The 12,516-nt window shown below is 41.3% G+C and overlaps 1 protein-coding gene across 6 annotated transcripts in view; it reads left to right on the top strand.

Moving 5' to 3' along the window:
- The first annotated feature begins 1,474 nt into the window (after positions 1–1,474).
- Positions 1,475–12,516, top strand: part of COMMD10 (COMM domain containing 10) — a 167,932-nt gene continuing 156,890 nt past the window's right edge. For 2 of the 6 annotated variants that reach the window (XM_084629398.1, XM_084629400.1), the window contains exons 1-4: positions 1,497–1,863; positions 2,944–3,034; positions 5,525–5,635; positions 10,008–10,163. In XM_084629398.1, coding sequence (XP_084485524.1) covers positions 1,832–1,863; positions 2,944–3,034; positions 5,525–5,635; positions 10,008–10,163 — 390 coding nt within the window. In that variant the 5' untranslated portion in view covers positions 1,497–1,831. Of the gene's footprint in view, positions 1,864–2,943; positions 3,035–5,524; positions 5,636–10,007; positions 10,164–12,516 lie in introns of all 6 variants that reach the window. The other 4 variants (XM_084629401.1, XM_084629402.1, XM_084629399.1 and 1 more) reach the window with 4 other exon arrangements.

Below are 12,516 nucleotides of genomic sequence, written 5' to 3' on the forward strand. Positions count from 1 at the left end.
CCTGTGGGTACCACTGCCGAAGTTCCCATTGGCCATGGTGCCTCTTCCTGGCCAATGGGAGCTGAAGTGGGTGGTGCCTGCAGGCGAGGGCGGCGCATGGGATCCTCTACCCACCCCAGGGGCCTTAGGGATATGGTGCTGGCCACTTCTGGGAGCGACGTGGGGCCAGGGAGCCTGCCTTAGCCCTGCACAACCAATCCCACGGGCTGGATTGTAAGCCCCAACGGGACAGAGCCGGCCCACGGACCATAGTTTGCCCTCCCCTGTGTTAAGCAGTGCTACAGGGCTTGTATCTAATGAAAGGTATTGAAATTGCTCCTGTTGGGAGGGGTGATGCAATGGAGATCGTAGGGGGGAAAGTACTAGATTCATTGACGCTGATCTCCCTACTGCCTTGAGCTCTGGAGAAAGGTGCTGTCTGAAAATGGTGTGGAACTGATGTGATCAATGGGAGTTGGAGGGCCTGAGCAGCCATCACACAGAAAGTTCCACACCAGCCTCAAATATCAAGAGTTGAGCATGCTTCAGATGTGAACAGTGAAGAGATGAAGTTGGGACAGGATTGTCGTTCCCAACGGAGAAGAGAATGATCTTCTCTTTCTCTCCTCTTATGTCCTCAAAGTTGCCTTCTGGGGAGCACTTAAAAAAAAAATTAAGTATGACGACAGACACTGCCTCACACCCACATGGGGGTAGTGAATTTGATTGTATCTAGACTAGAATAAAAAGGTGTGTTAAAATGTTTTAGTTTAACACATTTGAAAACTTAAGCATAGACAAGATAGCGTGTGCTGAACATGAAACTGGTTGAGATAAAGTCAAGAGGGGGTCTAGCCTTTTCAAGTGTGTTTAATTAGAACGTGTCAACTAACATGTTCTAGCAACACACCTTTAAATCTTAATCTAAACAAGGCCTTAGATGATATCAATGTAAAGAATTTTTAGAATGCAATTGCCTTTTAAAATGTAGGGCTGTGTTTTCATTTTCCCCAGACTGGACAATGAAAACCTCTGGAGTCAATTTCCCTCTGGTTAAAAGAAAAGGAGGACTTGTGGCACCTTAGAGACTAACCAATTTATTTGAGCATAAGCTTTCCACTTCATTGGATGCATCCGATGAAGTGAGCTGTAGCTCACGAAAGCTCATGCTCAGATAAATTGGTTAGTCTCTAAGGTGCCACAAGTCCTCCTTTTCTTTTTGCGGATACAGACTAACACGGCTGTTACTCTGTTCCCTCTGGCTGACAGTCAGTTTCCCCTTCAGTGGCGGGGCTGGTGTCAAGACTTGAGAACAGCGTGGAGCTGTACAAATACCAGATTTCCGTCGGATTTTTAAACCTCCCGGGTCGGTTCCTTCTGCTCTCAGGTTCTGTAACAGCTGTTCCCTCACACATCGCACTGGCTCTGCGACGCCGGACTGCCAGCTTTCGGTGCGGACTCCTAAATCCAGCACCCACCACGCGCGCAGGACGCTGAGCTCCCAGACCCGCCTGTTGGAGGAGGAGACCCCAGCGCGGGCCCCTCGGCGGGCAAACCAGCTGCAGGCCCCGTTCTCCCCACGCCGGGGCCAGGGCCCTGCTCCGTGCCCACTCGCTCCCGCGCTTCCACCCGAGAGCCGGCGGCCTGGAGAAACCGCCGCCAGGCCCAGCGCCCCTAGGGGCAGACAGGTGGGGCCGCCGGGCGGCGAGCGAGGGGGCCGGCCAGCAAGGGCCGCCCATAGCACCGCCCGGCACTGGGGGCGGGGCCGGCTGAGCCTGCCGGGCTCCCGTCCGCCCCGCCTACCCCCTCTCTTGCCGGGAGCTGGCGGCGGAACCAGGCAGCGGCGGCCAGGATGGCAGCGCCCATCATCCCCGAGAGCGGCAGGTACGGACTGCCCGGCAGAGCGGCGCCTGCGGAGCCCAGGCCCGGCGGGGTGGGTGGAGCCGGGAGCGCCTGCGTCACCGGCTCGCCCCAGCCTGACACCCGGGCTGGGACCCCCCCCGCCCAACTCCGCATCGCGCCGGGGGCACCCGGGCTGGGACCCCCCCGCCCAACTCCGCATCGCGCCGGGGGCACCCGGGCTGGGACCCCCCCGCCCAACTCCGCATCGCGCCGGGGGCACCCGGGCTGGGACCCCCCCGCCCAACTCCGCATCGCGCCGGGGGCACCCGGGCTGGGACCCCCCCGCCCAACTCCGCATCGCGCCGGGGGCACCCGGGCTGGGACCCCCCCCGCCCAACTCCGCATCGCGCCGGGGGCACCCGGGCTGGGACCCCCCCCGCCCAACTCCGCATCGCGCCGGGGGCACCCGGGCTGGGACCCCCCCCGCCGAACTCCGCATCGCGCCGGGGGCACCCGGGCTGGGACCCCCCCGCCCAACTCCGCATCGCGCCGGGGGCACTGGGCCTGTGTCCCCAGTGGGTCAGTACTGCGCCTCTGGAGGTTTCTAACATGTGGGTTTCCCCACTAATGGGGCAGTGTGACCATGTCAGTATATTTGAGCATAAGCTTTCGTGAGCTACAGCTCACTTCATCGGATGCATACTGTGACAGTATGAATCCGATGAAGTGAGCTGTAGCTCACGAAAGCTTATGCTCAAATAAATTGGTTAGTCTCTAAGGTGCCACAAATACTCCTTTTCTTTTTGCGAATTCAGACTAACAGGGCTGTTACTCTGAAACATGTCAGTATGATACAGTGGGCTGGGCTGAGGCACCCAGGGTGTCAGCTCCACTTGGTTTAATTGGAGGGTGGGACTATATCTATTTTCATCCTTACTCTCACCTTGAATTTTTATAATTTTTATAATTTGTGTTTAAAGTATCAAACATTTAGATTAGAAGCCAGTAGCGCTAGTGTGCTTGGTTTGTGAAACACTGGAAAACAAAAATATTTGCACTACATTGTTTAAAGGCAATATGTTTATGTTAGGAAACTTACCTGATCTCTTTCATTTAATTTAGCATAAAAAAAGCAGTGTTGCTCATTAACATGATAGACACAGGCAAATTTCCTCGATTGCTCTCCCGCATCCTTCAAAAGCTTCATCTAAAGGTTTGTATAGTATGACAATAACTTCTCAGCTCTCACCTTTTAATACATTTTTAAACTCTATAATGAATATGTCATACCAGTTACTGTGTATTTTATGCTTTTTAAAATCCTGTCATAAGATACTGTTTTCTTAAATCTTTAGGTTTTGTCTTGCATGTTTAACATACACATCATTTCAAATTACAGAAAAAGTACACCCTTCTTTCTCCAGAGAAGTATATCTTGTTCTGAGTGGCAAATAGTATGGAAGGATGGAGCTGGCTCTCCCCTCTTATACCCTTGCGGAGTTAGAAGTGAGAATAAAACCTATAATTAATTAATTCACCATAAATAATTTATGCTGGCTGCCCGTATTTCATTTTTTGCAGTTTGGGCAATGAAAATAGAATGAAAAGTAGTAGTCACTTTTGTTTATATCTGATGTTAGATTGACTTTCTGGCACCAATGAATCAGAAAAGTGCTCCAGTGGAAAACTAGAGGAAATGTTTAAGTCTAAACAAACACTGTTTTTGCTGGAAGTTTTCTTTTGGCTTTATGAAATATTTCTCTTGATCCTAAGTTAGGTTTTGTACAATATTTAGTCAAAAAATGTGCCTCTGTGTGCATGCTAGGAATGGATGAATCTAGATGGGTCAGATTGAATAGAATCAAGCCTATGCACAATCTGCATTTGTGCCCTATATACAATGAAAAAGGAAGACTAGTAGCTAGATTAATTGGATTAGATGCAAGTCTTTTATTAATTTTTGTTGTAAGAGAACAGAAAAGCACAATATATAATAGTGAGAACAATAGTAATGGAAACTTGGTCTTGCCCTCCAGAGGCATGGGTACATATTTGTTCATTTGTTTCCAACTTCCCGTAGTCATTGTATCAATGTTTGATAGATGCAAACTTGTATTTATTTTTTAAAAAGAATTTAGAATGATAGAAGGTGCCAAATTGATAGCATTGGAAATTGAAGTCTAGACATAGGACAGGTACAGCATGGCTGAAAAAAAAATACAAATTTACCTTTATTGTTCTAACTGTGCTCTAGTGGGACCAGGAATGTGAGGGTTGTTTCATTGCTTTGATTCAATTATTGATTTTTCTGCTGAAATTACTAACAAGGGTCTGGTAATAGTAACTGTGATTTATTTATGAATGAATGAAGATATTTGCCCACTAGCAGGTGGAAAGAGCCATTAACTTAATGTCATCTAAACTACTAAATGACCATTATATAGCATAATAATTTTTGGTGACTATTGTTCTGCACTGGATTTGCATGACTGAGTTGGCTTGATGACTCTGTATTATATTACCAGTTTCATGAGCCATGAGTTATCTAACTGTAGGGAGCGTGGAATTGTTGGAAATTTTAAATAAACTTCCTTATATTAGCAAAGATACTTAAAGTTGCATATTTCCTTCTAAAAGCTAAAAATTAAACAGAGACAAGCTTACACAGAGCTCTTGTTCAGGACTGAAGAAGAGTTCTGTGTAAACTTGAAAGCTTGTCTATCTCACCGACAGAAGTTGGTTCAATGCAAGGTATTATCTCACCCACCTTGTCTCTATAATATCCTGGGACCAGTGTGGCTACAACAACACTGCATACAAAGATTAAACTAACAATTTCATTTTTGCATTCTTGTTAGAGATTCAAATGTTTTGACCATCTAGGTCTCCTTGTAATTACATCATCTTTGGTCTGATAGCCCAATTGCTTGTTTTGAGTAGCTGTGCACTTACAGCATTGCTAATTGGCCTGACTGTGTTGTTTGAAGTCTAGAACATAGAATATTTTGTTTTAAAAGATGACAATATTTGCATTATGTTTAAACATTCAGTACATTAGTTCAGTAAGATTTTCCATTCAATGATCTTTTAATACGACATGTTGTAGATTTTTGACTTTTTGTATGTGGTTTTCTAAATTTCCCCAAATAGACTTTTATTATTGTGTCTTTTAGAAGAAAATAGACTGTGTTCAGACCAGAGGACTGTCAATAGTAAACCAAGAGAAGCATATATATATATGCACTACAACTTTGCCTTCTCTTTGGTGCTTTTATTTCTAGTCTAGCCAGTGTGCATTACACTGTTGTCACGGGTTTGTATTGTCAAGTATAAATATGTAACTTTTTCCACATAATGCATATTATCAAATGTGGTCAAAAGATGAGTTTTTTACATAGTAATTTCAAACATGTTTTTTATATACAGAGAGAAGAAGTGTGCACTTGTATGCATATTTCATAAAGGCCTGATCATAAGGCCATTAAAAGCAATGGAGAGGCTCACTGAAGTCAGTGGGGTTTTGGTCAGGCCCTTGGTATCCTGATATATTTTTTCCTCTGACAACGTTTCTTTTTCCTCTCCCATTTAAAAACAAACAAACAAAACCCCTGACTCTTTAATGTTTTAACTAAACTTGCCTTCTGGATAATGATTTCTGGATGGCAGATGGAATACCAGGAATAAACCCATTTTTGTACTTCAGGCTGAGAGCAGTTTCAGTGAAGAGGAGGAAGAAAAACTTCAAGCTGCGTTTTCAGTGGAGAAGCAAGATCTTCATTTAGTTCTTGAAACTATATCATTTATTTTGGAACAGGTACCATTTTCATCAGTATGAATTGTTAAATATTTGAAACATAATGCTTGTTTGGTAGAAAAATTATTATACAGAGCAAGTTAAAATAGACACTTCCTGAAAACAGATATCACAGTCATGCTATTTATTTATTTATTCAAGGTTTGAGTCTACCTCCTTTACTAATGTTCCATAGTCCCTTACTTGGCAAGTAGTCTCATTGAGGTCAGGGTTGTACTTGAGGAGCAAGGTTCTACTTAATGTGAGTAAAGGGGGGTAGAAGCTTGCCCTCAGTCTGTATCCTGTGCTTATCTACATGTCTCTGAGCACCAGCTTGTGATCCTCTCTCTCACACTGAGCAGAATCAAACTTCACAGATACAAACCCGTTTCTGTTGAAGTCAATGGGAGAACTCATGGAGTAAGGTGCTATGTATCAAGAGTATCAGAATCTGTCATTAAGTACCAGAGCCAGCCTTAGGGGCCCTGGGCCCCAACTTCCTGGGGCATGCCACATCACTTATAGCTATTTTTTTATTTTATTTTATTTTTTTTTTGGAAACTCAGCTGCTTGTGGCAGCGCCAGCAACATTTGCTGTTGTGGGTGGCAAAAAATCTAAGCCACTAAATACATTGACATACTTTGCAATGGTGCATACGATATTTAAACAACAACACTTGCAAAACTGTGAGAAACATTTCCTCCCTGATGATGTTTTAGATAAATATTTCATAATATTGTACAAAGTAATACAAAGCAATAGCTTTATTATTTAAGATATCAATCATGTAAGCCTCTACTTAAAAAGTAGAAGTTAAATCCAAGTGAGGAAAATAGAAAGGAGCATAAACTCTGGCAAATGAAGTGTAAAAATATAATTAGGAAGACCAAAAAAGAATTTTAAGACTAGCTAGCCAAGGACTCAAAAAGTAATAGCAAACATTTTTTTACGTACGTCCGAAGTAAGAAGCCTGTTAAACAACCAGTGGGGCTGTCATAAATATAAAGGGAAGGGTAAAGCCCTTTAAAATCCCTCCTGGCCAGAGGAAAAATCCTCTCACCTGTAAAGGATTAAGAAGCTAAAGGTAACCTCGCTGGCACCTGACCAAAGTGACCAATGAGGAGACAAGATACTTTCAAAAGCTGGGAGGAGGGAGAGAAACAAAGGGTCTCTGTCTATATGCTGCTTTTGCCGGGGATAGACTAGGAATGGAGTCTTGGAACTTTAGTAAGTAATCTAGCTTGGTATGTGTTAGATTATGATTTCTTTAAATGGCTGAGAAAAGAATTGTGCTGAATAGAATGACTATTTCTGTCTGTGTGTCTTTTTTGTCACTTAAGGTTTTGCCTAGAGGGATTCTCTATGTTTTGAATCTAGTTACCCTGTAAGGTATCTGCCATCCTGATTTTACAGAAGTGATTTCTTTACTTCTATTTCTATTAAAAGTCTTCTTGTAAGAAAACGGAATGCTTTTTCATTGTTCTCAGATCCAAGGGTTTGGGTCTGTGGTCACCTATGCAAATTGGTGAGGATTTTTACCAAACCTTTCCCAGGAAGTGGGGTGCAAGGGTTGGGAGGATTTTGGGGGGAAAGATGTGTCCAAACTACGTTTCCCAGTAAACCCAGTTAGAGTTTGGTGGTGGCAGTGGATATTCCAAGGGCAAAGGATAAAATTAATTTGTACCTTGGGGAAGTTTTAACCTAAACTGGTAAAAGTAAGCTTAGGAGGTTTGCATGCAGGTCCCCACATCTGTACCCTAGAGTTCAGAGTGGGGGAGGAACCTTGACAGGGGCCACTGGATGATCCAGATGCTAAAGGAGCACTCAAGGATGATAAGGCCATTGTGGAGAAACTAAATGAATTCTTTGCATTGGTCTTCACGGCTGAGGATGTGAGGGAGATTCCCAAACCTGAACCATTCTTTTTAGGTGAAAAATCTGAGGAGCTGTCCCATATTCAGGTGTCATTAGAGGAGGTTTTGGAACAAATTGATAAACTAAATAGAAATAAGTCACTTGGAATTGGAAAAGGTTCAGAAAAGGCAACAAAAATCATTAGGGGTATGGTACAGCTTCCGTATGAGGAGAGATTAAAAAGACTGGGACTTTGGAAAAGAGACGACTAATGGGAGATATGATAGAGGTCTATAAAATCATGATTGGTGTGGAGAAAGTAAATAAGGAAGTGTTATTTACTACTTCTCATAACACAAGAACTAGGGGTCACCAAATGAAATTAATAGGCAGCAGGTTTAAAACAAACAAAATACAGTATTTTTTCATACAACGCACAGTGAACCTGTGGAACTCCTTGCCGGAGGATGTTGTGAAGGCCAAGACTATAACAGGGTTCAAAAAAGAACTAGATAAGTTCATGGAGGATAGATCCATCAATGGCTATTAGCCAGGATGGGCAGGGATGGTGTCCCTACCCTCTGTTTGCCAGAAGCTGGGAATAGGTGACAGGGAACAGATCACTTGATGATAACCTGTTCTGTTCATTCCCTCTATGCCACTTGGCATTGGCCACTGTCAGAAGACAGAATACTGGGCTAGATGAACCTTTGATCTGACCCAGTATGGCCATTCTTTTGTTCTTATGTACTTATGTAAGCAGTCTTTATTCACACGAGTAATCCCATTTAAATGGGACTACTTTTATGAGTAAAAATATGCAGGCTTGGGCCTGCAGTTTGGTTCAGTGTTGTTTTGCATACATTTTGGCTAAATTACATCTCTAATCTAAATTTTTAATATTGTTCTTCTAGAAAATGTGAATATTTTTGTCAGTAAATAAACTCAGTCAAAATGCTTCTGTGCTGAATTGTACTTTACTCTTATAAAAAATAATAAAATCTTAAGAAAAGGTCAGTTTGGGAAAGAAAGACAGAAAATGTTAAAAATGGTTTGTGGCTTCACTTTCTTTTTCTTCTATGAAGACGTGCCAAGGTGATATAGTAGGCCATAAAGAATAGAACACTTATTTTTAATGGATGGAAAGATATGTTGGCCATTGTAACTTTTGCTTTGCATAATAATACCTACTTGTGGAAAATAATAGTTTTGAAAAAATGTAATTGTGACATTCCACTCAAGACAACCGGAACTGAGGTCTACTGTGTTATCCCTCTGCCCAGAAGGAGTGAGAGCTTTGCTACTGCCAAGCTGTGTGTCAGCTGCCTGGCACACCAGCCTGTCTGCCTAGCCAGCAAACTCTTCAAGACTCTGCCAGGCCAAACCTTGCCTTGCAGGTAACAATCAGTGAACCTGAATTCCCCCAGAGATGTCTCCCTGCAGTGTCCATTCCCTCTCACTGAACACTCATAGCAATTAAGTTTTCTGTCTCCAAAGAAACAGAACGCATCACCTGGTTAGGTTAGCTTAGACTCACACTTCACTTTAATACACAGCAATGAGATGGTTTTGTAGTAAAACAAGAATAAGTTTATTAACAGAGAACAGAATTTTAAGTGATGCTAAACAACAGAAAAAGAGACAGGTCTGGTTACAAGCACAATAAAACTTGTTTTCTAGTGACTAAAACTTAATTTTAACAAGTTACAATCTTTGCCTAAGCAGTTTTCTTTTTTACTTCAAGTTACCAACATCCTTAGCTTCTGGAGTAGGCGATCCAATTTTCACAGGCTCAGAGGGTGCTGTACCTTATGTCCCCAAAGTGGTAGATAACTCCAATGGCTTTTTGCTCTCCTTATATTTTTCCAGTGTCCGTTTTCTCTGCCTCAAGAGCCAGGAAGGCTTCCTGGGGTGCAGATTCTGTCCCCCATATGTGATTACTACACCGTCTTCTCCTCTGCTTGTTAGCTTGATGGCTTTATTGTAAATGTAAATATACATTTTGTAATGTATATTTGTAAATATACACTTTAATGTAAATATACTTCTGTTGTCCTCTGCCTGGAAGCAAGCCAGTCAGACAGGTAAATACACATTCCTTTGTCTAGGACAAGCTGGATTTATGCACTGCCTCCCAAATACAGCATACACACAACTTTGTACACAACATGTATATATACCACACAATGATTTTTGGTACCTGCATGTCATCAGTTTACATAAGACACCTTACATGACACCTTTTAGATAATATTATGACAACAGTGTGTAGGATGTAATGAGTGGGTCAGGCCTGGTGTCAGATACAGTATGGTGAGTTCTTTGTCAACTGGCATTGAGGGGCTCCCAGGCTCATAGTAATCATGTAACACATTTTTGTTTTGCATTAATAGAGTACTTTATTTTAGGCTGAAAAAATGAACCATTTAGACCTCTATAGAGAAAAAGAGCATCCCGATTTAGAAAAGTGCTTTTCTAAATAAAGTACTATAGTTGCATGTACCAAAATGGATTTAACTCTTTTTTTCTGCTATACAGGCAGTCTATCATAACCTGAAACCAGCTATTCTGCAACAGCAGCTGGAGAGCATTCACCTTGATCTAGACAAAGCAGAAGCATTTGTCAGTGCGTGGACTGCTGCAGGTCAAGATACAATTGAAAAGTTCAGGCAGAGGATTTTGGCCCCTCAAAAGGTAGCAATTGTTCTAATTTTAAGTGGAACTAGTAGTTAAAACAAAAATTATTAGGACACGAATATTATAATATTCCTTTTTTTGTTCTGTAAGGACAAATTCTATTGACCAGCCAAGAAATTAAAAAAACAATAAGGAAATTTTATATATAAAGTATGTCATAGGTTTGACACTTTAAAATCCTGTACTCTACTTAAATTACACAAAGTATGTTGTAAACTGTTGTAAAGTAGTATAACTCCATTGAAGATAATGCAGCTCACCAACCAAGAATCTGGTTGTCTGCATCCTGTAAAAATGTATATGAAGCAATGAATGAATGACATGTGACAGTAGATAAAATGCACAATACATGGGTCCTTACATATTGTGTAATTTAAGTAGAGTATAGGACATTAGCTTTAAACATGTTTGCTTCTTCCCTCCTATTAAAAAAGTGAGCTTTTTAAGTGCTGTGTGTGTTACTTATTGTTCCGCTATCTGTATGTTAGGGCCTGAACCTACAAATGATTTTGATCAGGTGTAATTCATACTCCCATTGACTTTAAAAGAACTTTTACAATAGTAAACATTTTGCCTGTGGGATTGGCCCTTATATTACAAGATGCCATGATTAGTACTGTAAAATGGTTGGACAGCATTAGAGAAAACTAGTTTTGCTTTTGTGCTTTGTCTGTCTGAGGATAACAGTTGATTATTTAATAATTTTATTGTGTTTTTATGGTATAGAAGTAAACAATATATAGTACACAAAACTAATAGATAAACAATATTTAATACACTGACAGGAAATGAATGTATTTGTTTATGGTCACAAATTTTAAAATTCCTGCCACAGTTAAATCCTGATTTTGGGACAAAAGAATTGGGGCATGGAAGAGATCTGAGAAACTTAGAGCTGTATTAAGGGCCTAATTTTCTAAAAGGCAGAAGCTCAGGCTTGTGCACAGTTGTGTACTTCATTAAGGCATGCAGTTACTGTGACTGTATGTTCAAATCAAATATTTGTGCACTCAGATATCCAGTGAGGGAAATAATTGATAGAGAACACAAATACTAGATTTGCACATGGGGTTTCCCTTCTTTTGAAAAGATATTTTTACAAACACCTAGATGTTCAGGTTTCGTGCACTGAAATGCCAGAAGTTAGTTAAGAGTCTAGAGTAGTGTCACTCTGACTTTAACAGCAAATGAGTGAGTTACCAAAATACTTTTCTTAGAATACACAAACTGCATGTAAAAATGAAGTGTGATCTAACAAAGAGAATAAAGCCAGAATGAAAAGGCTTTGTTGGTCTTAAAATATGCAGTGGAACAGCATGACCGTGAGTTCTCTTCATCCACAGCATGCAACTACATACTGGGAACTGGCTTGCTGTTGGCTACTGTTGGACATACGTGAATTTACCAGACGTGACCTTTTGGCCCTTCACTGTTTTTGGGGTTGTGGTCATCCTGAATCTTGCTCTGTATGTGCTAAGCATGTTTGTGCATTATATGCCTTTGCTTCCCTCCTTTGTGTTTGCCTTTGGAGACTTGCATCAGATATTTCATCTTGAGTCCCTTTCTGGAGATTCTTCATGTCTTTGTCTTCATCTCATGTAGTGGAACCACATTGTGCCCAGTGTATTAGACTCAAGCCTCCGAATATAAGCAAACTCTGAATATGGTTCATAATAATCTTCCAGTAGAACAATCTTCTAGTGCAATAATGGAATGTTGCACTCACCTTAGTTGTTTACCAAAACAAATATAGGTTTAACCTGTGTGCCTAGACATGTTTAAATTACCATTTTTCTGTGGGGCAACTTGTGGGTTGTCCGGATGTTATATGATACTTTACTCAAACTTGAGAGCTGAGCATAGGAATGTAAGGAACCAGATGTCACTCTCTAAGTTGAATATAGGGATAGTGTTATGAATTTATTTTGGCTGCTTGCTTCAGAAATCTTTTAAGGACTCAGTCATGCAGATCTTACTCAGGAAAAATCTCCCCCTGAAGTTAATGGGAGGTTTCCCTTACTAAGAACTTAGAAATGCAGAACTAGTCACTATCTTCTCAGCTGTCTAATCAGCTCCAAATAGAAATCATTTTAAAATCAAAATAGGATAAGCCTGCAAGACTTTATTTATGGTTTCTCTATATTATTGGTTTCCCATGTGTTCAGCATATCTGTGTAAATTCTTTCATCTAACCTTTCAATGTTTATTGACGTATTCTTAAAGTAATTGCATAGTACTGCATTTTGGTAACCATTGTATACTCAGTCTTAAAGTCCAGAAATATTTAACCATCATCAAAGTTATAAAAGATTATTTGGTGTCATCACTTAGTTTTTATTTTCACAAAATG

The sequence above is a fragment of the Lepidochelys olivacea genome (genome assembly GCF_965140295.1).
Source record: "Lepidochelys olivacea isolate rLepOli2 genome assembly, chromosome: 5".
In the NCBI taxonomy this organism is placed as follows: Eukaryota; Metazoa; Chordata; order Testudines; family Cheloniidae; genus Lepidochelys; species Lepidochelys olivacea.